We start from the raw sequence: 25,535 nt of genomic DNA, 5'->3' as shown, positions 1-25,535 counted from the left end.
TTAGGAGACATACTTAAATCTTCGTCCAAAGATATGTTCTGGCTACAGATTGCAGCTGCTCTATCCATATAGTAGACATATCTTACACATGTGACATATGCACACATGTAAACTTTCTCTCACTCACATACACTCTTCATTACAAAGTTGTAGCTGCCCTGGCACTTCCGTGTCTTCCCTTTTTAGAAGAATAATAAAAGCTTGGTTAGGAGGTGGTCCAAAAACCACTTAAGTCAGTGGAAAAAAAAAAATCTCATTGACTTTAATGGGCCTTAGATCAGTGTTGAACTCTTGTATGGAAAAACCCCAAACAGAAGAGCAGAAACCCCTCAGACTGTGCGGCTCTGCCGGGTCCCCTCCGTGGGCAGGGGCATCTGTCACAGCTTTCCCTCCCTCCTCCCCCCTCCTAGGCAGCCCCCAAGCTTTACTGTGTCTCTGGCAGGTCATTCACTGCAGCGGGTACCTGAAGATCCGCCAATACAGCCTGGACATGTCGCCCTTCGACGGCTGCTACCAAAACGTCGGCCTGGTCGCTGTGGGCCACTCGCTGCCGCCCAGCGCAGTGACGGAGATCAAGCTCCACAGCAATATGTTCATGTTTCGAGCCAGCCTAGACATGAAGCTCATATTCCTAGATTCCAGGTAGAGCCGGGGTTATTTCCAAATCCCCAAGCTCCTCCCTTCTCATCCCCCAGGCCTCCTCTCCTGTCCTCTCACCCACTGATGTTTGCTCCTTGTGTCTCCTGCAGGGTAGCTGAGCTAACAGGTTACGAGCCCCAGGACTTGATAGAGAAGACCCTTTACCACCACGTCCACGGCTGTGACACCTTCCACCTGCGATGTGCCCATCATTTGTGTAAGGAGATTATGTTCTTGTAGAGACCCTGCTCCCCTTCTTCCTCTGCAAGTGGACTTTGGGTTTGCTAGGATTTACCTCTAGGTCATAATGGGAAAAGCCAACTCACTGGAGGGGAGAATAAACAAAATCTGCATCAGGTTTTAACGAAATGAGTCGTTAGAGAGTGAAGTCTGAGGGAGTTGAGGAGATCAGCAATGAAAGGCCATTTTTCCTTCCTCAGTTCCCCGTTGCAGGAGAAAAACTCCACTGCACAAACCTCAGGCACTCAGTTCAGTTCAAATTCCGGCTAGGAAAAAAACCTTTTTTCTTGCTCCAAAACGACATGCCAGCGAAATTCAAATATGTTTGTTCCACTTCCACCAAGGCTCACAGATCCTGTCTGTGTATCTAATTTTGACTGCAGTAGTGAGCCCAGTTCGGAGTGATGTTCTTTATTCTATTTTGATATCATGATGACATTAATACATGGATAGATGAATAAAAAGGATATTAATTTCCGGTAAGTTCCCTTACAAAGAACGTAAGGAGAAGAGATAAAACCCAAAGCCAGATTTATAGAATTAAATCTTGATGACGATATGTTAGGGTGCGGGTGGGTAGGGGGGACTCCAGCCCCCGGCGAGCTCACCCTGCCCTACTGATCTCCCCGAATAGCCTTGGATAATGAGGGGTCCGACTCTCGGGGGCTGAGATCAGCCTTGCCCGGCGGTCGCCACCACCCTTGCCCACGGGGGTTTCTGTCCACGCTGCTTCCCAGCGCGATGCTAAGGGGTTCGCAGTCCCTCTCCTCGCCCAGGGGGGTCCGGGGATGCGCGCACCCCCTTCCCAGAGCCGCTCAAACCCGAGGCGGGGGTCACGCTGAGGCTTCTCTCCTGCTTTGTCCCCGCAGTGCTGGTCAAAGGGCAAGTGACCACCAAGTACTACCGGTTCCTGGCCAAGCACGGCGGCTGGGTGTGGGTGCAGAGCTACGCCACCATCGTGCACAACAGCCGCTCCTCCCGCCCTCACTGCATCGTCAGCGTCAACTATGTCCTCACGTAAGTCACCCCCCTGCGGGGACCGAGCCCCCCCCGGCTGCCGAGCCCCCCCCCCCCCGCAGCCCCACTGACCAGGGCAGGCGCGTCAGGTCTGCGAGGAAACACATTGAACACTTTCATCTAGATGAAGGGTTTCCCGTCTGCCTGTTTCTTTCGAGAGGGGAAAAGATTTAGAGGTTTGTCACCCACATATTCTACTGCCTCCCCCCCCCCTTTTTTTTACAGTTTAAATGCACCCAGCATTAAATAAAATTTAATGCAGCATAAAAAAAAAAAAAGGTTTCCACGTACGGAGTTATTTATATTCAACAAACAGGACATCTGTTTTTCTTTTCAAAAATCTGGGGTTTGAAGTTCTTAATTTCATCCAGAGTCTCTATCAAAGCTCTGAGATTTCTTTTTTGTTCTTGGAGAGCGATCCTTACAGTGAACCACAAAGAAAGTTGGTGACCAGAAGGGTCAGTTAAACTTAAAAAAAAAAAAAAAAGAATTAAAAAAAAAAAGTCGGAGTGACTGCTGAGATACCGTATATCTCAACGCATCCCCTTGTATTGGGGAATTGCTAGGTTGTGCTCTAGCTGTGCTGCTTAAACTGAAATACAAAGGCCCAGTGAGGGAGGAGAAGTTCCCCGCTGTTTTGCAGTTTTTAGCGTTGTGATTATCAGCATCTCTCCTGGACACGGCAGTGGCTGCTGGCAGCAGCACTGATGCTTCGTTAGAATCGTAGGGACGATCAGGTCAGAGGTACCTCTTTGATCCTGGGGGCTCAATGTACCTGTTTTCCACGGCTCAGGTTTTTTTTTATTCTGGAGGCAAATGTAGGTGCTGGAAGCGTCTGAGAGGCACACACGCCCTCGCCCTCAATACACACTCCCCCCACCCCCAACCTGCGGCAATGGCAGCATCACTATCCTGGCGTGACGGGTTCCGTGCACCCAGAGGTGGTGAGTGGTTCGGTAGCCGAGTTTAGGACGGGCTTTCCCGAATGAAGCGGCTCGTTACGGAGGCGACGGCTGCGGTCACACCCGCAGGAGCGGCCGGCGAGGTGGGAAAGTGGCTCTGGATCAATGGGAGTGAGTAATCACTTTGGTACCTAAGGTGATAACGGGCGTCGCGTTCCTAGTTTGCATGACGAAGTATTCATTTGGGCCAGCATCCTGGTGTAGGAAGTAAACTACCACTTCTCTTTAAAGAAAATGCTTTTTATTCTCTTTAAAAAGGGATGCGAGATAATACTCCAGCATCCACCCCACCAGGATGCTGATTAGCAAAGGCACAGTAGCCTCTGTTCTAGCTATTCCATGCATTTGTATATTCATTTTGCCTGTTCAAGCCCCTCTCCGTATTTTTCGCGTTCTGTGCTCCTCAATTAAGTCCACGCACCTGCCGGAGGTGAACTGGGGGCTGGCAAGGCAGAAATCAGCATTTTGTAACGCTGAGAAACAAGGAACCCGAAGGCAACTAGCGTGCTTTGAGTGGTTTTGCACCAGAAGCGCTGAATGTTTTCTTACGAGCACCAGAGATTAGCGGCCGTTTCCCTTTCCTTTAACCCCGAAAGACTGGACATCAAGCGCGATTCCTCTGCCTCAGCTGCATGGAGGCACCGTCGTTCTGTCGTGCGTGTGTATGGATTTTAAGAACGAGGTTCTCTTTAAGCCTGTTTTCACCCCGACTGAGACGTAGGAGAACTATAGGTGTTCCTTCAAGATTTCTCTTGCAGGACGAAGTTGCACTGTGGTACAACTCTTTGCTCAAATGCCCTCTTTGCTGAACTGCCTGGAGCACGGGGGACGGCGAGAGGGCAGAGAGGGAGCCCAGTTAGCTAAAATGTGGATGCTAAATGCTGGGATACTCATCACTGGCTGTGGCAACTGTCATGTGTTATGGGCGTCTGCAATGCAGGCACCATGGCTGCATTAAAACCTAGTTTGGATATGTTCAAGGCCTTGAGGTTTCATCTCAAGTGACAGGGGACAGGGCAAGAGGGAATGGCCTCAAGCTCCGCCAGGGGAGGTTCAGGCTTGACATCAGGAAAATTTTTTTCATGGAAATGGTCACTGGGCACTGGCAGAGGCTGCCCAGGGAGGTGGTTGAGTCACCTTCCCTGGAGGTCTTTAAAAGATGAGTGAATGAGGTGCTGAGGGGCATGGTTTAGTGATTGATGGGAATGGCTGGACTTGATGATCCAGTGGGTCCTTTCCAACCTAGTGATTCTGTGATTCTGTGATTCTAAATGTGCTGGGTCTTCATGAGGGCACTGCAGGAGAAGAGTTCATGTTCTGCTTTTTTCTGCAGCAGGACTGACACTGCTGAAATTATTGCCCTGGGTTCAGGTGGCGGGTGTAGCTTCAACTGCATTATTATTATTATTATTATTATTATTATTATTAGTAGTAGTAGTAGTAGTAGTAGTGGTGATGGTGCTGATAGTGCTAGTGATACGCCAGCCTATCGTTCAGAAAATAAATGAGCAAATAGGCCCTGACACGTGCCGGAGGCCGTAAGCAGAGAAAAGCTAGCTTTTAAATAGTGTGACGTAGTCAGCTTCTGAAATGGTAAACCTGGAGTGGAGGAGCGCTGTTGGGGAAAGGTTCACGGTAGGTGTCAGATTGGGGGATGTTGAAACTCCTTCTACTTTGAGTCAACTTGATTATCTTGTTGAGCTATCCAGAGGCAACATGTCATCATTCAAATGAGGAAGGTAGATGGTGAAAATAGAGCGGAAATGAGAGGTCATGGGGACTTGAACTTTTCCTATGGTATGAGGTAGAATCCACTCCAGGAAGGGTTAGTCTTGTAGCATTCAAAATCCACAAATTTTAATATGCTTTATTCTGTTACAAATCCTGTAGCTACTTCAGTTCCTTAAGGACGGCATTGGATTTTTCAAGTAAACTAGGAACAGCTGATATATATGTGTGTGTACTGCGGGTTCCTCCCACACTTCACCCACATGGCATCAGGTGTGTGGCAATATCACTTTGTGCAGATGCAGTTCCTGGCAGAGACACAGGTTTGCCTGCTGCAGCTTCATCATGTTATAAACTTGGCTAGAAAAAAACATGCTTGAAAAGAGAAAGAAAACCCTTTGCATATTGACACTTGTATATGGAAACCGAAGAGAAAGCAGAAGTGCAAACTCGTGGCCTTGTGGTCTGAAATAACAGAGAGTCGTGTTTGAGATTACAGCATGGAGCCTGAAGGTGGAAAGCCTCTTGCCAAAGAAAAGGCCTTTGAAAATAGGAAATGTTGTTCTTTCCCACTGATTTTTGGTGAAAATAACAAAAAGGACCATAAGCTTTGCAAGACAGTGCAGGTTTTTGAGCTGCTGAGTCCCTGATCACCTCACATGGTACTTCTTCACTCAGGGAAAGCCCCAAGAGTTGTTTTTTTCTTTTTTTTTTTCTTTCCCATTTGCCTTTTCTCATTACTGAGAGGACTCCAAGTTCTCTGATGTTTTGGAAATGGGTGGTATAAGACCCAAACTGGTCTAGAGGACTAGTTCTAGTGCAGGCTGAGCAGAGCACCTTTTAGCTGCCCAACTCCCCTGGCTGATGCAGATGATGCAAATGGGAAGAATGAGAAAGAGTTTATGTAGAACTCCCACTCCACCCTCCAGTTAAGAAAACAAAAAAAGAAGTCATTTCTGTCTTCCATAAATCCCAACCTTTGAGAAAGTGGATTAAGAACAAATGTTTGTAATAAGTATATATGCTGAACTAAATAGGTACACTGGCAAAGGCATTTTAGCAATAAGAGAAAAGGTTATTTTTTGTGTGCGATAGCAGTGTGACAGAAATTAATATAAATGACCTTTAAGAACTTCAGCTTTAAAGCACACATTTACTCTTTGTATTCTGCTTGGCATATGTAGGGACACAGAATGTGTGTTTCTTTTAGTATTTGTTCTGTACACACAGTTGCCATATCATTGATTATTAATTAGCTGTGCATGTTTATCTCATAAAGGTACTCAACTATGAGTCAATTAATAGTGAATGCAACTGATGAAGTTTATATTTAGATCACAAAGAACCTTCCTTTAAACAAATGTATAACACAAAGTGCAAATCCTTTGACTTCTAGAGCATGAGCAAATATTATAATAATTTATCCCCAGAGAAAGCTAAGGAAGCTTTGCTATATACATTTCATTGTCCTTTTTTTTAAAAGAATAGCAACAGCAGTAACATATACAGATAACATGAATTAGATACCTAATTGCAACTAATCTCTGTTCCGATGATAATGCACACATATAATATAGTTCCAGCTGACCTCTTCACATTGCTTCATGTGACTGGCTGATTAGAACACAAATTGAATGCAATTTATTTGAAAGATTGTTTCACAAATACCTGCCATATTGACGAATGTTTTACTTAATGATGTGGTAAATGCAATTTAGAATAAATTAACTGTTAATTGTATCTACACACTTCATCTTTGATTCATTATCACTACTTATATGTTTGTGTACTACCAGATTTAAAATCATAGAATCATAGAATTACTTGGTTGGAAAAGGCTTTTGAGATCATCAAGTCCAACCGTACCTGTCTACTACTAAATCTTCTACTACTAAGCACTTCATCTACCTATCTTTTAAATACCTCCAGGGGTAGTGACTCAATCACCTCCTTGGGCAGCGTGCTCCAGTGCCTCATAACCGTTTTGGTGAAGAAGTTTTCCCTAATGTCGAATCTGAACTTCCCCTGGCACAACTTGAGGCCATTCCCTCTTGTCCTGTAGCCTGTCACTAGAGAGAAGAGACCAACAACCACCTCACTACAACCTCCTTAAGGTAGTTGTAGACAGTGATAAGGTCTCCCCTCAGCTTCCTTTTCTCTAGGCTAAACAACTCCAGCTCTCTCAGCTGCTCCTCATAAGACTTGTTCTCCAGCCCCTTCATCAGCTTTGTTGCCCTTCTCTGGACATGCTCCAACACCTCAATGTCTGTCTTGTAGTGAGGGGCCCAAAACTGAACGCAGTATTCAAGGTGCGACCTCACCTGTGCTGAGTACAGGGGCACAACCACTTCCCTGATTCTGCTGGCCACGCTGTGTCTGATACAGGCCAAGATGCCATTGGCTTTCTTGTCCACCTGCTGGCTCATATTCAGCCATCTGTCAACCAACACCTCCAGGTCCTTCTCCAGGCAGCTTTCCCACCACTCTTCCCCAAGTTTGTAGCACTGCATGTGGTTATTGTGTCCCAAATGCCTTGTTGAACCTTATACTGCTGGCTTCAGCCCATCAATCCAGCCTGTTCAGGTCCCTTTGTGGAGCTTTTCTACCCTCAAGCAGATTGACACTTCTCACAGCTTAACAAACTCCATCCCCCTCATCGAGTCATTGATAAAGATGTTGAGCAGAACTGGTCCCAGCACTGAGCCCTGGGGAACACCACTTGTGACCAGCCAAGTTATTGTATAAGCTCTGTGGTATCATTCTGTGTAACAGCTCAGACTCTGAAAACTCTCCTCCCTAGCATATCAATTGTGGGTTTTAGGGGAATTTTTGTTTCACGTGGAAACAAAACTCTCTACATAATTTTGGACAGCTACAATGATGTATTTTCATAGCTTTTCATAACTACCCTCTTTTTGGACTGTCTCTGGGCCATCAGACCTCATCTTTCTCTACCTAGTCAACAAGAGAATCCACAAAATATTTCCAAGCCTACAGGCCTACTTTTCTTCAGCATTTCTCTTTAATCTACTTACCTGGAACTGCCACAGATTCCTCTTTTCAGTCAAAGGTAGATATGTGTTGTCTTGTATCTCTGAAGTGTGTGGTGGAGTGTTCAGGATAGTGAACAAGGTGGGAAAAGTATTACTTGTGGAAGTAATCTTGCACTGCTATCTTTACTCATACCAGTAGTGGAACTGCTTATGTGAGCAAGCTTAGCCATCTAGCTTTAATACTTGAGATAAGGCTTAGTGACTTTAACTGGATTATGTGTTTTTTCTTAAATAGTTGTAAACAGTAGAAACAAATTCGACTTGCTGCTTTTCCTTTATATTTCTCTGTATTAATGAGAATTTTGCCACTTGCATAATTGTGCACAGAACTGGGTCCTGCTTAATCTGTCCAATCAACAGTGTAAGACTGGAAAGCCTACCTCATTCACATGGTTTGATTAACAATGTAAATATATAAAGGAATTGTTTTAATTAATCAAAATGCTTGGGAAGCACATGCCTCAAAGAAAAAAGTATAAAAAGATTCCTCTTGAGCTACTCAGTGGAGTATCCTCTTTGTTCACCATTAGTTTTTATTACAGACTTGTCTCCCTGGAACATTGTTTATATATTTCTTGCAAATAGGAGACAGACTTCTCCAGGTGTCCACAATACGTTTCTGCAGTTCTTTGTTCATGTAGGGGCTTTCTTAGCTACCATTTGTTTAATTCACTCCAAATTTCTATGCTTGTATTTAAACCAGGTGACTGTAATGGCCCAGGCACTAAAACTGTGGGACGCAGTCTGCAGTCACTGCTCATATTGAGAAAGTTTTATTTGACAGAGTAAGGATTAGAGGACTGCAGCTCAGATCCACAGGGGAAAAAAAAACAGCAAAAAAAGCAGTGATTATTTTAAATGCATGCAAACTGATAATCTCACATGGCATGAAATTCAGGATTGCAAATGAGTGTCTCTATCCCAAGAAAGAAAAGTGACTTCAAATGCTTTCCACTTTATCCTCTTCCCATTCAGTTTGCTGGCTGTTCCAGACCTTTGGAAACACCCTTCTCCCAAAGAGTGTTAGAGATCTTGTAAAATGATTGTCTGGAACTGGGACACATTCAGCAGTCCTAATGCTGAAGCATTTGGGACTATCTCCATCTGTCTGCCTCACCTCACTGATGAAAGGTACAAGGCTTGCTCCAGGGACTCTTACTCCTAAAATCCCGCAGTTTATGGTTTAAGGTAAACTGCCACAGATTTCACTTTACATGGAAGCATTGGACTGTACACTGTAGCACAGCTGCTCCTACTAGAGAGCTTGTTCACACTTTATCCTTACTCTGCCCTTCTGCACTCTGAATGGCATAAAAGAGGCTTGTGAACACCACGACAGCAGCTGGGAGTTTCAGTCTCTTTAGGGGATCAGCCCCAGCGGTCTTGCTATGTGGCAGAGACCCTAGGCCAGGGAGTTCATGTTTATGTTCACTGCTCTGTGACAGTTCACAGAGATGAAGACAGATGAGGCAGTTGGAAGAGTGTCTGCTGGTTTTACCATACATTTATTACTTGTCCATGGGTTGTATCACTGGCTGTGCTGAAGAGGCAGGCCAAGCAGTTGAGCTGCTACCAAAGGATTCCCCTCTATGCTATCATCCTCTCAATATTCTGCAAAAAACTGGATATAGAATGGACTCTTGCTCTCCCAACAGCAACAGTGCATTCCTTAAGCAGGTTTACAAATTTACTAGCTCGGCTTCTGTTTCCTTAATTTGTTGCATGTTTGCTCTCCTTCCTCTGTGCTGCATCTCAGGACTGCTGCAATTCCCATGCTGTTTCACTGTAATTATCATGACATTCAACAGGTGTGATGTTACTGAACTGCTTCTAAAGTAAACTCTTCCCTCTACATTATGGTGTTCTAGCTAGTTTTTATTCATACACAAATGTGGCATTTAGACACGGACTAAATTAAGTGTTAACAAATAAATCTCCTTTGTCCATTCAACAGTGGCAAGTATCTGTTTAAAATCTAATTCTCCTTCCCTCACCTCTCTTTTGTACTTTACAGCATGGGCCAGCCTCCAGCACACATGTTCGTACTCAGTAGGTTACTTCAGAGGCAGCCCTTTTCACTTTGATGACACTATTTATGGAGTCAGGCATCGCTCTGTGTGAACAAGGGTATAGCGTCTGACCCTTCTGAAGGTTTGCGATGGCTGAAGTCTGGAGTCAATCACATGATCTTTAACACAGTTAGACAATTTATTCCTGTTGTTGTCTTTTGTTATCATCCACTTAGTGCAATTAAATCGCAGAAGTCCTGATTTATGAATGCACTTGAGCACATGGAAGGCTCTAAAAGTGCTTAGACATAACTTTCAGTACATGATTATATCCTAGTGAATTCAGTTTTGAAATAATGAAGAAAACCCTCTAGGCACACTCTTAGAAATAAGAATATTCCTTGACTTTGCCAAATAGAGATGGCTTTAAGGACACATTTGTTACTGTGTTGAATTGGGACCTAATAAAGAACATCCGTAGTTTTTCAGCTGCAAATCACTGTATATAAATCTTGGGGGCAGCAACGTTGAAAATTCCAGTGCAGCTATGGAAACTCAAATGCCAGACTAGCTAAAGTTTGGCTGTATCTCTAGCATTGTGTGAATATTTTGACGCAACCTAGAGTGAAGATCTTTAAACCCTTCCAATATCCAATGTTCTTACATCTGTGCTGTTGGTTAGGAAGCGAACATGCACAGGCTGCCCTAAAGGCAGCCAGTTTCGACGGAGCCTGTGGCTTTCCATCATCTCTGTACTATGTTTGGAAGCTGGTAGCCTAGGCTATTGCTATAGAAAATGCTCTCCTTCTGACTGGTTAACTGAAATCCAACCAAAGTCATTGCACTATATTTTTCTCTTGCTGTTTCCAAAGGCTGTTTTGCACACAGAACAGAATAATAAACTTTAATGACTTCTTCAGGAGGCATACTCCAGTAGAGTATTTGCTCAAAAAAGGCTAGATCTGGGGATAAATAGCCTGATAGCATCCTCCCATTTGCAGCCAAACTACTGAACAGTGTTCCCCAAAATAACACCGTGGATCTTAAGCTGTTAGTTAAAGTGTCGTCTTCTGAAAGATGATCAGCCTCCTTAGTGCTTTCTAGTCTGTGAAAATCATTATTGGGGTGGAGATTTGGCTTCAGCCCAAAGAAGCCTGCATGACTATGTGACTACTACTGTTTAACTTAGCATGTGAATATGGCATTAGGGCTTCTGTTATGATATCTAGTCAGTTCAAGAAAGCAATAGATGAGAAGATGCACAGCAGCATTTGCACAGCTGTGATGCTCTGGAGTTGCTGCATATGTGCTACAGAAGTAGTCACCACACGTACAGCAAATATACTTTATGACACCCTGGACTTGTGGTGGAGACCCAAATCAAATGTTCATTTAGTCCAGTTGCAGATTAGCTATAGTGTTGGTTCAAGGACAATAGGATGGTAGTGGAGTTGATCTGCATGTGTGCCGTGAACATTTTTATGGGACAACACAGTGGGCAGGTGATATACTCTTCTAGGCATTCCAAACCCCTTGATAAATGTGCATGTGAAGCAGTGACAACAGAGTGGCTGGAGCCAGCTAAGGCCCCTGCCTGTCCTAGTCAAAGCAAGGACCAAGAGGGTGAAGGTGGTGTAGTCAGATGGAAGATTTACATTTCTGAAGAAGATTGTAGCTAGATGTTACTGTGTTTTATTAAATGATTTTAATGTACTTATTTATTTCTCTAGTAAGTATTTCACTGCCTATAACTGGTCAACTCAATGGAGGCATTCTTCAGTTTTATAGGATGGATTTTAACATGGGCATGCATGTCTGGAAATGTGTATGCTAATGACGAATTGTTGTTAGGAGTATTGTCAGAAAGCACTAATTACCATTTAAGAAGTGTTTTTTCTGAATTTGATAGAAGGTGTGGGCTTAGCAGTAGCTATGCAATGTATGGTGGTTTAAATTACTGTTTAGCACAGAAGCTCTAGGTAGTCAAGCAGGTTATCTTGTATCAATTTTAACATTTAATAGACACACTTAACAAATATAGCCACATATAATGTGTACTTTGAAGAGACAGAATCAATTATTACTAAGAAAGTATCAAATAAAAGGCAGTATTATGTATTATCTTATAGCCTTCTGATATTGGCTTTTCTTGCTATTTGTCTCCTGTTTTACCAACATAAACATTTTATACCTTGTAAGTCTACCAAAGCTGGATGACAAAGCTCGATTCTGATGTGAAGAAAACCATAGACCCAAATGGAAAGTAATGTGAGTGGGATTTAGCTGCAGTAGAGATTTGACTGTGGGTGGGAAAGAGCTAAAAGCAGTCTAACTCAGGTACAAACAATGAAGTGAGAAAACAGATATATTACTTTTTTTAAAAAACGAAAAGCCATTCTCCCCAAAAGCCAAAAATCACATGCAAGTCTTTGCCTGTCTTCCTTTCCTACCTCCTTTAAAATTTAAACCAAGCAAGTTTCAAGAGAAGACTATTTATTAGATATCATATCATGGTTACTTGCTTTGTGGGCAGGTAATGGCACACAGCAACCCTCAAGGGCGAAATGCTGTCCCTTGGCTAAAGCCGAGGAGCTCTCAAATAGTGAATTGGAAAGACTTTCATTGCATAAAATTCTTGCCTATTCTGAGGAATGTGGAGACCTTATGACAAGAAAGGACTAACCTGATGAAAGAGGAAGCGATCTACTATAAATGGGATCTCCTTACCTGATGGTGTTCATGAATCCTTTTGGACTCAATGTGCTTTTTCATTATGGGGCTCAGCTGATCAGAAAAAGCAGGCTGGAATGATTGACAAGTATGTTATGAGGTACGCAGACAGGAAATTTCCTAAGGAGAAACAAACAGAATGAAGAGTAAACCATTTTTTGAGCACCATTTTTTTTTTCCTGAAATAAAATATTGCCAGATCACAGAAGCTTATCCAGAAAGTCATCACAGAAAAGCTAACTAATTTTTTTAACTGTTCACCTTAGGACCATAGGAAGGTTGTCACAACAAAAGCTTTGGTTATAGGGGATATATAGGAGTTGATAAAATCTGAAATATTAATAAATTAACATTTGCAGTAAATTATTAAAAGTAATAATAGCAAATTGTCAGAATCTCTCTTCACTGCACAGTTTCCAAGGAACTGAAGTATGGAATTGTTTGATTACTGTGGTATAGAGTGTAATATAAGAACAGCTATAAAAGATCAGACACATACTGATAGTGACCATGGCAAATAGTTTGGAAAGAGTTTAAAAATAGAACAAGCATGCAGTAATGCTTCCCTAGCACTTTCTCCCAGTCCTCAAGAAGTTCTAATTACTTTCTAGAAATAAGTGAGATCTTTGAGAGTATTAGTTGTCAATGGTTTTTTGTCTTTTTTTTCCCCCCATCCACAAATTTGTTTACATTTTGAAACCATGTGAGCTTTTGACAAGCTTAAGTAATTGTGATAAGAAAGGACTCATTTTGTTGTGAAATTGCCACCCTTTCATTCCTATCATAGCCCATACTTCTTTCTTCAGAAGAAAAAGTGCAAAACTACTTCCTATTAATTTTCTCTACATTAGTCATAATTAACAGATATTTTGTTTTTCCAGTCATCTCTTTCAGCCTGAAGATTCTCCTCAATTACTCCTCACAGAGAGGCTGTTCCAAACCCACCATCCTTTCTGTCCCACAGTGAGCTTTTTCAGGTTTTCAGATGGAGTGATCAGAGTATAAAATTTGAGATAACAGTGCATGAGCGGTTTGTGTATGGTATGAGGTATAATCCTCATCTTTATAATCCTCATTTACTGCATAATTATGCAGTGATGTACATTTTCTTACACATAGGTCTGTCTGTGTTATCAGTGATGTCTCTCCAATGTAATGCAACTTTCTTTTGTGAAACTTCTCAGTGGAAGTGTTGAAACATATAAATTAGAGAATTCTTCACCAAAATGGTGTTTAAGAACACTAGCTTTAGAAAGAAAAATCTGAAACTAGGTTTTAAAGACAATACTTAAGCCCCATAGAGTGGAGTGTTGTATATTCCCCTAATAACTTTGAGTCCATAACTGAAAATCATCTCTTGGCTTGTAAACACATGGAAATACAACTTCTATCCAATTTTATGCCAACTTTTCCCTTACTGTTACTTACAAAACATAACACAGTCAAGTCTTGAAAGTGTCTTGGCTATTTTAACCCTTTTTCTTGCCATAAGGAGACAGAACTGGTGTGGGGCTCTTATGTCTAAAAAAGTGCCTGGATTTTAAAATGAAGACACCCAACAACCTTCACGAAAACATGAGGAGCTCCTTTTGGTTGTCCTTATTACATACCTTAATATGCCTTAGGAATCCTTAGGACTTAGAAACCTGTTAATTTATAACCTCTGCCAAAAATATCATCAGCATCATCTAAAATTCTTTTGTCCAAGCATATCATATAGCTATCTAGTGTGCCATTTTCCCATAACTTCTTCTCCGTTGTGTACACAATAACAATGGTATTACATGTATTCAATGAAGTGTGTTTATTCATAGAATACACTTCAAATTTATTTTAGCAGTTTAAAATAGTGAGTTCAATGTATGTGTAGTCAAGCATTACAGTAGTGAGGGCTGAAGTAGATGATAAATAAATGAATCCAATTAAAGAAGGTGCCTGTGAAATTTGATATGTCAGAGGCATGAATGAACTGTTTGCACATCAACTGGAAAGAAGTCATTAATAATTAGTTATCTAGAAGAGGTTTAATCAAGGGTAAATACTATACAGGACATAGTTAAAAACTTTTGCATCGAATACATGGAGATTCTGAAAGCATGCGCTGTATCAAGAGTGGCATGAGTACTGGTCTCAGGAAATGTATTTTTTTTCTGTGGTACATGTGCAGTCAGAGGCTGCAGCTGAGATTTACCGTACTAACATTAGCTACCATGAATTGCTAGTGGGACGTTGTTCCTTCCAACAAGAAGCTTAAGTTTAATAGGTGACACAGACAAAGATATCTCACAAAAGAAGTGTTTCCTACAAGAACATATTGTTATCCTCCCTTTCAGAGCTAATATTCAGCAAAGTTAAGGTAGGAATTCTGAGAAGTGATCAGTGCTGGGCGAAATGTCATAGGATCATAGAATTGCTAGGTTGGAAAAAGACCTCTGAGGTCATCAAGTCCAGCCATACCTGTCCACTACTAAATCATATACCTAAGCTCTTCATCTGCCTGTCTTTTAAATACCCCCAGGGATGGTGACTCAACCACCTCCCCAGGCAGTCTCTGCCAGTGCCTCATATCCCTTTTGGTGAAGAAATTTTCCCTAATGTCTAATCTGAATTTCCCCTGGCACATCTTGAGGCTGTTCCCTCTTGTCCTATAGCCTGTCACTTGGGAGAAGAAATGAACACTCACCTCTCTACCACCTCCTTTCAGGTAGTTGTAGACAGTGATAAGATCTCCCCTCAGCTTCCTTTTGTCCAGGCTAAACCACCCCAGTTCCCTCAGCTGCTCCTCATGAAACTGATTCTCCAGGCCCTTCACCAGCCCCTTCACCAGCTTTGTTGACCTTCTCTGGACATGCTCCAACACCTCAATGTCTTTCCTGCAGTGAGGGCCCTGAACTGAACACAGTATTCATGGTGCAGCCTCACCAGTGCCGAGTTCAGTTGCACAATTACTTCCCTGGTCCTGCTGGCCACGCTGTTTCTGATACAAGCCAAGATGCCATTGGCTGCCTTGGCCACCTGGGCACACTGCTGGCTGATATTCAGCTGCTGCCAGCCAACACCCCCAGGTCCTTCTCCTCCAGGCAGCTTTCCAGCCACTCTTCCCCAAGCCTGCAGTGCTGCTCAGGGTTGTTGTGTCCCAAGTGCAGGACTTGGCACTTGGCTGTGTTAAACCCCATCCTGTTGGCCTCAGCCCATCAATCCAGCCTGTTCAGATCCCTCTGCAGAGCCTCCCTATCCTCAAGCAGATTAATACTTCCTCCCAGTTTAGTGTCATCTGCAAACTTACTGAGGGTACTTTCAGTCTGCTCATCCAGGTCATTGATAAAGATATGGAACAAAACTGGCCCCAGCACTGAGCCCTAGGGAGCAATGCTTGTGACCGACCTCCAACTAGATTTAACTCCTCTTACCACTACTCTTTTGGCCTGGCCATCCAGCCATTTTATTACCCAGCAGAGGGTATGCCTGCCCAGGCCAGAAGCAAACAGTTTCTAAAGCAGAATACTATGAGAAACAGTATCAAAGGCTTTACTGAAGTCCAGGTGCACTATATCCACAGACTTTCTCTCATCCATTAAGTGGATAACCTTGTCATAGAAGGAGATCAGGTTACTTTGGCAGGACCTGCCTTTCATAAATCCATGTTGATTGGTCCTGATCACCTGGTTTGACCCTACCAAAGCTGAAAGTCCCATTGGCCACCTTGAGGGTAAATTCAGTCAGATGCCAATTGCTTGCTAAAATTCCATGATACATGATTTGTGCAGTGTGGCATCAGTAGTCTGTGGGAGGGTTGAGAATTGAATCCATATCGCTTGGCTACTAGATTGGTTTCTTAAAGGTGTCAGTGGTATTCAAGGTATATTTTTTTAACACATACAAATATCAAGAAGCCTGAGACAGGACAATCTACCCTGTATGAGAGCAATCTGTTGCATTGTCCTAAGTCTGGCTTTCTTCAAAATGGAAACTGTCTTACGGGGATATGTGAGAACTTAAGTTTATGTGGCATTATTTCCTAAAGAGGTGCTGCAAACATGCACTTGCTGATGCATTGAGGGGGCTTAGGTGTTTATGGGATGGTTAAAAGGCAGTAGGTGGAAGAAAAAAACAGCCTTTAAAAAGATTCATTTAACAGCACTTTGGTTTCTTCAGCAATGTTATTCTGAGTGTGCAGGCAAATTTAAAGTGATAGGAAACCCCAAATGATTACAAAGTGATTGATAGGAATGCTTGGACTCGATGATCCAGTGGGTCCATTCCAACCTAGTGATTCTATGATTCTATGAAAGAAGTCACCACAGTAATTTAATAAAGACTGACAGTATGGATGTGAGTCATGGAGTTCTGCAAGGTTTAACATGCTTTCACATTAAGTACTCTTAACTATTTGGTGCCTATCCAAAACAAAGAAAAAGCGTCACAGGCAACATCTCTCTAATCCAAATTTATCATTATCAGGCAAATTCTAACATATACAAACATATATAAACTCTTGCCAAATATATTTCTCCATTTAGCTTGGCAAACACTGAATATACATTCATTGAACACGACTTTTAGCCAGTTGTGCTCCTAGGCACTTTACATTTGAAAGAAAGTACTCCCAGTGTAAATAAATATTATAGAATTAAACTCAGGCAACCATATTTTCATTATTTAAAGAATTATTTTCAGTGCTATCTGTAACTAAAATGATGATAATTTTTATTTATAATTAGTCTAGGATATCCTCGGCATTTTATTCACAAACAGTAATAAATCCCAATGTATATATTCATTTCGCAAATCTAGTAAGTAAAGGGAAATACAGTTTACAGAGGGCTCCTTCTGGAACCTGAGATGGCTAGACATGTGATTGGGAACGATAAACTGTACCTTCAGACTGCTGAAAACTGTCACACCATGATTGTCTAGAGGCCAGGATATTTTGTTTAACTCCATCTGACAGTTAAATTTGTGTTAAGGTATGTTTCTGTATGGGAAAATTTCTGCTTCGGTTTTCTTGGACATATAAAATAACTTAATTAAACTTCCTGGTTTGGATTGCTCTCTCTTTAAAAGCAAATATAGAAACATGATATCATGTGTGTCAATCTCGTGGCTGGAGAAGCTGTAAACTTTGACTCAACAAGACGTAAACAGCTACTGTTGCTTATGCTATTTATGGAGATAAATGGGTGCCTGGAACTTAATGTAGGGATCCAATATGCACATCTCATACTTCTCCAAGTAGATGCATTGCTTAACCATTAAGTGTACTAATGATAAACACTTGAAAGATTTCTGGAGGATTTTTCCAAATACTTTGGTGACTAATCAGACCTATATGGGACTTTTCACTCCAGAAGTTTTAGAAAGGAGGATTACCATCATCATCCCAATAATTGACAGAAAATGTGAGGCAGGGAGTATCTCTGAGGTCACGCAACTGAATATTTGTGTAGTTTCATAACAAGTAGTGAGGTTCAGCTGCTTTTTTTCCCACTTTGTCCTGAAATTTGGCTTTCTGCATGAGCTAAGTAAAACCTTATTTTAACTGGTTCTGGAAGAGGCTAGAAGGGACTGCATTTGCACACCCTGACAAGCCTCATGAGCAGACTGAGGCTTTTGTAAATATTTCTGAGACACATTGTACATGAACAGAGGACATAGCAGATGAGGAAATTGTCTGTTTTGTTGTACCATCTGCCCATTTAGGAAGCCATGAAGATGACAAACAGGCAGAATCTGTTCTCTTTTCATTCAGCTGCTGAATGGTGCTCTGTTAGCATGGCATGATCTCCAGTGTGGAAGTGTTAGGCATTGTTTAAAAGCAGAAGAATGATATATTACAGTATTGTGGTCAGACATGCGTGAGGAAGTGCCAGACTTCTACCACCTTCATGGCTGATTTTAACTGAATTGTAACAACACAGCAAAACAGACTGAACAATGACATTAACGCTATTAGTTTAACCTCACAATTTCTATTGTGTTCTGTTAGACTGGAAGAAAATCTGATTTTTAACTACAAGAAATGTGAATGTATGTGACCCTTTTCATAGATTATTAATGTAAAACTAGAGGAAATGAACCTATATGTGTTCAATAGAAATAATAGTGCAATCAATTAAAATTACATCTTGTTTTCTTTTACATGAAAAGTGCTTTCTACTGTCATGTGAATGCTTGTACCCATGAAGTAGGAACTTTCTGCATTACTATCATCTAAAGTTTTTACTTGCATCTTGTACTTCATTAAATACTTTAATATGTGTAAGGTATGACATGGATGTAGGTTATAAGTGGTTTTTAGGTGTAAGTGGCCACGTGATGCCTTTTTATTCTTAATTTGCTGTGATTTCCTGTGACATTATGATCATTGCATGGTGAGCTCTGTCCACAAGCTCAGTTGCCATATTTTTACACACTCTGCTATTTACCAAAAAATCAGGTTTTGTGGTACTCTGATTCTCACTTACTGTTCTTTTGGGGGTTCTATCTGCTAATGAGTCATTACTTCTTCCTCAAATTTTTGTTAGACAGACTGTTGCCACCATGTTTCGTATTGTATATTTTGGTGATTGTAGCCGGCAGAAAGTGTCTTCTAAACCTGAACCGTGAGAACTTCACACAAGAGTTGTAGATCCAACTGGCATCCAAGTAATCTGCAAACAGATTGACTTCCTCTTCCAACTGCTTTTCTGCTTCAGCCTTTGTCCTCTTCCATTTATGCAGCTTTTAGTAAGGAATGCTTTGTACTTAACTTGCAGATGCTTTATTGCAGTTGCATATGTATCGATTGATGTTTTTTCATATTACGAGATCTAGTACATCAATACATGGTTTCAAAAATAAGCTCAGACCTTGTAATAAGCATTGGAAGAGCCAGCGGCATGGCACAGAGTGGAAGCGCTTGTGGAAGTTAGATATGAGAAGACAATGGGAAGCAACAGCACATTGTAGCAGATGATTTTTTGATATGTCTTCTGATTTCTTTTCACTCAGAGTGAAGCACGGTAATCAAGTCTGTAGGTGTCTGATACATTGAACATACTGGCTACATTCTCATATGGTAGGGAGGGACAAGAGAGATGAGAAATTATACATATTTGGAAGCATATGCTACCAAAAGCATATATATCCAAGGGTTTTGAAGAGTCAATGAGAACCTAGAATTTCCATCCAACTGTGGAAATCATGAGAAGGTAGAGGTCTTCAATGTGTTACCCTTTGCAAAGAAGGATCTCTTTGGTCTTGTCTGGATTCAGTTTGACCCATCTGTTCTTAATTTAAGAACTAATTTCCTGTAGTTATTCTGATGTTTTATAGTGATGATAGTTGCGTCAGAAAATGAGATAAATAGTAGATTGTCAGAAACATACTTTTATCAATTGAATACAAGCCATATCACTCTTTCTTCGCAGTCACATGTACATGGATGTGGGTTGTATGGATCCCCATGTGGTCCTGAAAGGTGAGGACCTTGGAGGAAGAGGCTCTTATCCACCACCTTTTTCTGAACTATGTGTAGAACACAAGATGCAGTACTATTGTGTTGCTGAGACTGTGTAATAGAGAACTCAGGTGTCTGAGAGCAGGAATCTGGAGATTACAGTTCCAATGTTGGCGAAAGTTCTATAATTCCTCCAGGAAGTTGTTAGAACTTCCATTTGTAGTTTGTGTACCACTAGGAGCCCTGTTTCCTCTATTGCTTTGACTGACAGTGCATATAGATGTACTAAAATTATTTCATTTCTTGGTGAACATCTTCACATTTTCTGCACCTGGCATTGAGACCACAGGACTATTCCTCCATGTTTTCTTTGCTTTTTTTTTGTTTTTCTCCTGTTACTGTTGGTGTTCTGGTGTCTATCTTGGCTTCTCTGAAGGGTTGGTGTGCTAGGATAGGGTTGAGATAGTATTGAATCATGCCTTGGTAATGCAAAAAATTCCAGATGTTTCATCTGCAAGGACAGCGCAGATGTGTTCTTTTTCTAAGGGGAAACTTTACATTCAGCAGCAAGATGTTCAGATAGTTTTCTTATCCTTTGTTTAATGGTGCTACTCTCCAAGCAACTGGCTGCAAATACCAGCTTGTAGTGTTTATTCTAATGTGTTGTGTTCTGGGAGGGTGACTCCTCACCATAATTATACCAAGGACTTAGAAAAGACACATAAAGAACACAAAAAACTTAGAAAAAACACATAATGGTATGCAAGGTTTTGGGCAGCCTAGTTTGACTGGTTTTATTTAGATTCCTGTGACCTAGAAGTGTTACACAGGGTAGTCTCTATGATTTGAATGCTTGGCCCTTATACAGATAGTAACAGCAGGCAACTAGTGTTAGAGTGACGGTCAGTGTTCTGAATACTGGGGTGGTGTTTTGTTCTATTTTTTAAAACTCTTCCACTGTCAAAAGAAAGCAGCAGTCTGTTACAGGGTGGCATACACACGAGGTGTGGAGGTAATAGCAGAAATGAAAAGCTATGAGTTGTCCAGCAAAAAGGAAGGCGAAAGGGTTGGTAGGTTCATAAACTAAACAGGACTTCCTCATATCCCTAAAACCATGAACAACTCATCTACTTAGATTTGATTAATTTTCATTTCTGAAGGCAATGCTTTCTGTATCTGACACTGAGACCACAGGACCCTTTCTTTTCTTATGATCCAATAGTCTGGAGGAGTGTGTACATCAGGATGAGACTGACAGTTTTTCCAGGGCTGTTGATAATATCTCATGCTACTGTACTAGTTAAATATGAAGATTAACTGACACCCTTTGTTTCTGATGTTTCATATAACAGAAAGATAATTTGGCAGGACTCAGTTGTGGAGACAGATGCTTTGCATGTCAAATCAAGGTGTCTGGATGGAAGTTTTGAGGGTGAACAGAGGGAAGTTTAACAGTTTCAAAGTACTTGGATGAGCCTTACTTGTCAAATACGCCAAAGCAAATCCCGGTATTCAGATGCTTTCACTGCAGGCAAGATATTTTAAATGTAAATATTATAGCAGAGTCTTATCTGTATTAAAGCTAAAATTTGAAGAAATTACCTCATTAAGAAGTAATTTCACATTAGAAAGCATTAATTATACTTTTCCAGTCTCTCTCTGCTACAGAGTGGAAAGAACGTAGTCAGCACAGTTCTGATACCAAGTGACTAATTTCCATGTGTTATATATATGTAGTTACATGCACATTGTCTGCATTGTAAAACCCCCTAAACCTCTTAAACCTACAATTTTGTTGTATATCAGTCACAAAATATTTTTTGTTTGGAACTGGCATGAATTAATTTGTCTGTTCTGCTGGTTTATCTATGGCTGTTCAAAGTTTCATCCTATTTATTTTAGTGATTTTTCAAGCTCATCCTTCTGCCTTTGACTTATCTGAAAGTATTTCAGTGTTCTAAGCTGTGCTATGCTTAGTTTGTGGTGCTGTTCCTTTTTTAGAAAACACTAGGCTGTCACAGCTTACATCAATATATATGTGAGTATAGAGCAAGATGTTGTTGCTAAAGCTGGGTGAACAGTTTATTACTAGTATAATTCATTAAGGATGAGTCTTTGGGTTTAGATGAAGTATGGAGCAATGTGTGAATGAATGTGTTGCCTCCTTGACTGCATAAGAGAAGCATTATTCTTGTCTTGCTATCCTACTTCTTAGCTGATTAACATAAAGGATGAGAAAAACCATGAATCCTTCCTCTTTTCCTCCAGGTAGGTAGGTCAGGAAGAAACTCTTGCTTTGCTCTCTTTCAATAAATCATTGTCAGAACAGATTCCGTATGAGTACATGAAAGCTGGAGAGCTCATTTCTTACTGCTCTGGGTATCAGCAGACATGCAGATGTGTGCAGAGGGGTGCAGTCTGATGCATATGCCCTCATTATGCTTAGCAAGACGTTTTGAGTAATGTCAGTTTTCCTTACTTTTATGTATTCATTAAAAAGTTTGATGAAACTGACACTGAACTTCACAAATTGTCATTATATCTAGCTCCCCATAGGAAACTTCTAGTATTTTGTGAGTGGGAGACAGACCATTCAAATCACAAGATTTGTATTTGTTTAGCTGTTTTCTATGACTGGTAAACTCTTTCAGTTTAAAAACTGCAAACAGAGGAATAAGATCTCACAAGACTCAGAGAAGAAGAAAAATTAAAAAATTTGCACCAATTACCTGAAACCTTGTGAACAATGAAATATATAACCTTGAAGATGAAGTGTTTTCCATTAGAAAAATAATTTGTTGGATATATTTGTTTATTCATCTGTGTAGGCTGTTATGTGCACACCCCTCAATGCATGAACATATACACATGCATATACACATACGGTAAGTTTGTAGTCATACAGTTTTGAGGAAAATGTATCCTATTTACTGCTTAGCTCTGTGACCAATGCAGAACTGCAATATAAGACACAGAATTTTCCATCCTATTGTTTTTTATTACTGAAGAAAACAGATCAGGATGATAACAGTTCGATGCAAAACACAATCATATTTTTCTTATAAAAATAGTGCTATTGTTTAGTAAGATATACTACTTATGTGTATTAGGGGAATATACTGGCTTGCCTTGGATGGTTTTATTATTTTTCCTTAAAAATGTATTTTTTTTCCACCCCCCACTAAGAAGGAAGGAATGTTTCCCATTAAGATATGAAGTGAGTTTGTTTTTCACTTTTGCCTTTTATATAGGGATACTGAATATAAAGGACTACAGCTTTCCCTGGATCAGGTCACAGCTACCAAGCCGGCATTCTCATACACAAATTCAACTCCAACCATAACGGATAATAGAAAGGGAAGCAAATCTCGCCTCTCGAACACAAAGTCAAAATCAAGGACATCACCATACCCACAGGTAGTTGCCTTTGAAAAAAATATTAAATTGTTTTTAATATCTTGATTTTTACTGCTATTTCACCCAAGTAATTAGAATGGGCCAAAGAACATGTTACTCAACGGGAACAGAGGATTACAGGTTATGAGATCTTGGGAGAAGAATTTGTTATGTTTTTATGTTTCAGCATGCATAATAAATCACCATCAACAATAATAGTGCAGCTCTCAGAGTTAATGAGGAGTGGACAGAAGGACAAGTGAAAATGTTGGTTTTGAAATACTTGGTTTGAGAGGATTGTGAGCTTTGCCATTTGAGAAAGCTTGCTTTTTCTTACTTACTCTTTAACAATTCCAATGTATCTAGAAAGCTGCCAGATGTCTGACAGTGGTTTAATACTGAAATCTTAGTCATGAGGAGTGAGTTTTGAGGAGGGAAAGGAGCAAGCTAACTTGCTGAACTGGAATAAGAAACCTTTTCTAGGCACAATATTTTGAAAGTGAAAGAGCTCTAGGAGGTGGCCATTTGTGTCAGCAGGTAATTTCCTAGATTTCATTTTCAGGTGTCGTGTAAGGAACATGTCTCCCCTTGGAGAATGGATCAAGTCTCTGAACTGGAGTTAACCTAATAAATTTATGCAACAGGTTTCTGTGGACAATGCTGCAGTTCTTACATATTTACGTTGTCAATCCTTTAGCTCAAATAGATCTGTTTGTTGAAATAACCATTATGTTTACTAAATAATGATGTAAATCTTATTGCCCTTATGCCACCACACAGTGGATGTATATGTATGCATTTGTGATGTAACATTGAAAAGCTACATATTTTTAAAGAGTCTGGGTCAATATTTAACTGATAATGACCTTGGTGATTACAGTTTCCTAAATCGACCTCTAAGAGTGTATAGTGTCAGTCCAAGTGTCTACAGGACTTCCTGTTTTCTTACTTTTCCCCCTCAAAAGTACCAAGGCTAAGAATATCAGTTAAATGATGTCTGTTTTGGGCACAGGGAATATTTAACAGAGTGCCTAGATATGAACTCTGATTCTTAAGTTTAAGAATCTGATTTTCACAGAGGTAGTTATGGCTCTTGCTGTTTAATCATTTGTTCATATGTGTTTGAGTGGGTTGTCCAGAGTCTTTCTCTTGAATGTGCTACACCAAACAATTGTAGTAGAATTGATTTAAAGAGTTAGGGACAGATCTACAATCAACTTTAAATCAGATTTTAAAGATTATTATCTTTGATTTACTGAAATTACCCTTCATCTCCCCTTACACAATCCTTTCAGAAGTCCTAATTTGCTAACTAGGCAATCCCACCTGGAGACCTGTTGTCCTCCCACATCAATTTGCTTTCTGAAAGTGTGACTTTAATCAGTACCTCCTTATTCTATTTGCACCCAGAAAAAATCCTGAACTAGCAATGCAGTGTTGAGACTGTTGGTTTATCATGGATTGTTGTCTGAAAGCTTAGAATGCTTAGTCTCTAGTTTCCTTTTGCATCCTCATTGCAACCTCATTACCAATTGCCTGGCAGTAGTGTCACAGATTTCATCATTCAAAAAGAAGCAGCTGTGCTGGTTGCCAATATCTTGAAAAATGGTCATACCATTCATTGTAGCACATCACCACGAGCAACTCTGGCAGCTTGACTTTGCGTCCCTCTCATGTTTCTCCACCACTGAACAAACTGTTGAAAGACTAAGAAACTCTGTTGTGAAGAACATGCAGCAGGTCGTGTGGCCTGTGTCCCTCGGTCTCCAGGCCATGTAATTTGCCAGTCCCTGCAGAGAATTAGTGTGACACTAAAGCCACGACTGAAAAGCAGGGGCATGGGTTTTGATGGAGGAAGGAAGTAGGTAGCTGATTATTAAAATCATAGCAGTAGGCCAAGCATTTCTTAAAGCTAAGGGTGCCTAGGAGATTTTAAATGTACATACTTTCTTTCCTTTTTCTTTTTCCCTTTTTTAAAATTTTCCTCCTACCATTTGCCTTGCTTCAGTATTGAAGAGAAAAGGGAATCATATGTTCATATCCTCTCCCTTGCCAGTCATGTGCCCCTACGAGAGTTACGTGAGATGTGAACTGTATGAAAAACATGCTAATAAATTTCAGCTGAATGTGTACTACTAGGACTACTAAGGTGGATGTTTTGGTTACCTAAGACAGCGTTAATGGCTTTTTTCCTGCAAAACCCAGACACAGTGTAATATGGCACTTGTAGACTCTTTAAGCAATAACTGAGTTCATTAAATTTGAGTCATTGGTCAGCATCTGATTAACACTGACTGACATTACTACAGTCGCCTCATGGGTT

General features: G+C 40.8%; 1 protein-coding gene across 1 annotated transcript in view; it reads left to right on the top strand.

The window, feature by feature from the left end:
* Positions 1-25,535, top strand: part of LOC138717437 (single-minded homolog 1-like) — a 48,960-nt gene that overhangs the window by 12,977 nt on the left and 10,448 nt on the right. Inside the window, exons 6-9 of the mRNA XM_069850953.1 lie at positions 443-642; positions 750-856; positions 1,749-1,896; positions 23,068-23,233. Coding sequence (XP_069707054.1) covers positions 443-642; positions 750-856; positions 1,749-1,896; positions 23,068-23,233 — 621 coding nt within the window. The remainder of the gene's footprint in view (positions 1-442; positions 643-749; positions 857-1,748; positions 1,897-23,067; positions 23,234-25,535) is intronic.

The sequence above is a fragment of the Phaenicophaeus curvirostris genome, chromosome 2 (assembly GCF_032191515.1).
Source record: "Phaenicophaeus curvirostris isolate KB17595 chromosome 2, BPBGC_Pcur_1.0, whole genome shotgun sequence".
Taxonomy (NCBI): Eukaryota; Metazoa; Chordata; class Aves; order Cuculiformes; family Cuculidae; genus Phaenicophaeus; species Phaenicophaeus curvirostris.
The sequence above is the reverse complement of the archived record's forward strand: the minus strand, read 5'-3'. Positions and strand labels throughout refer to the sequence as shown.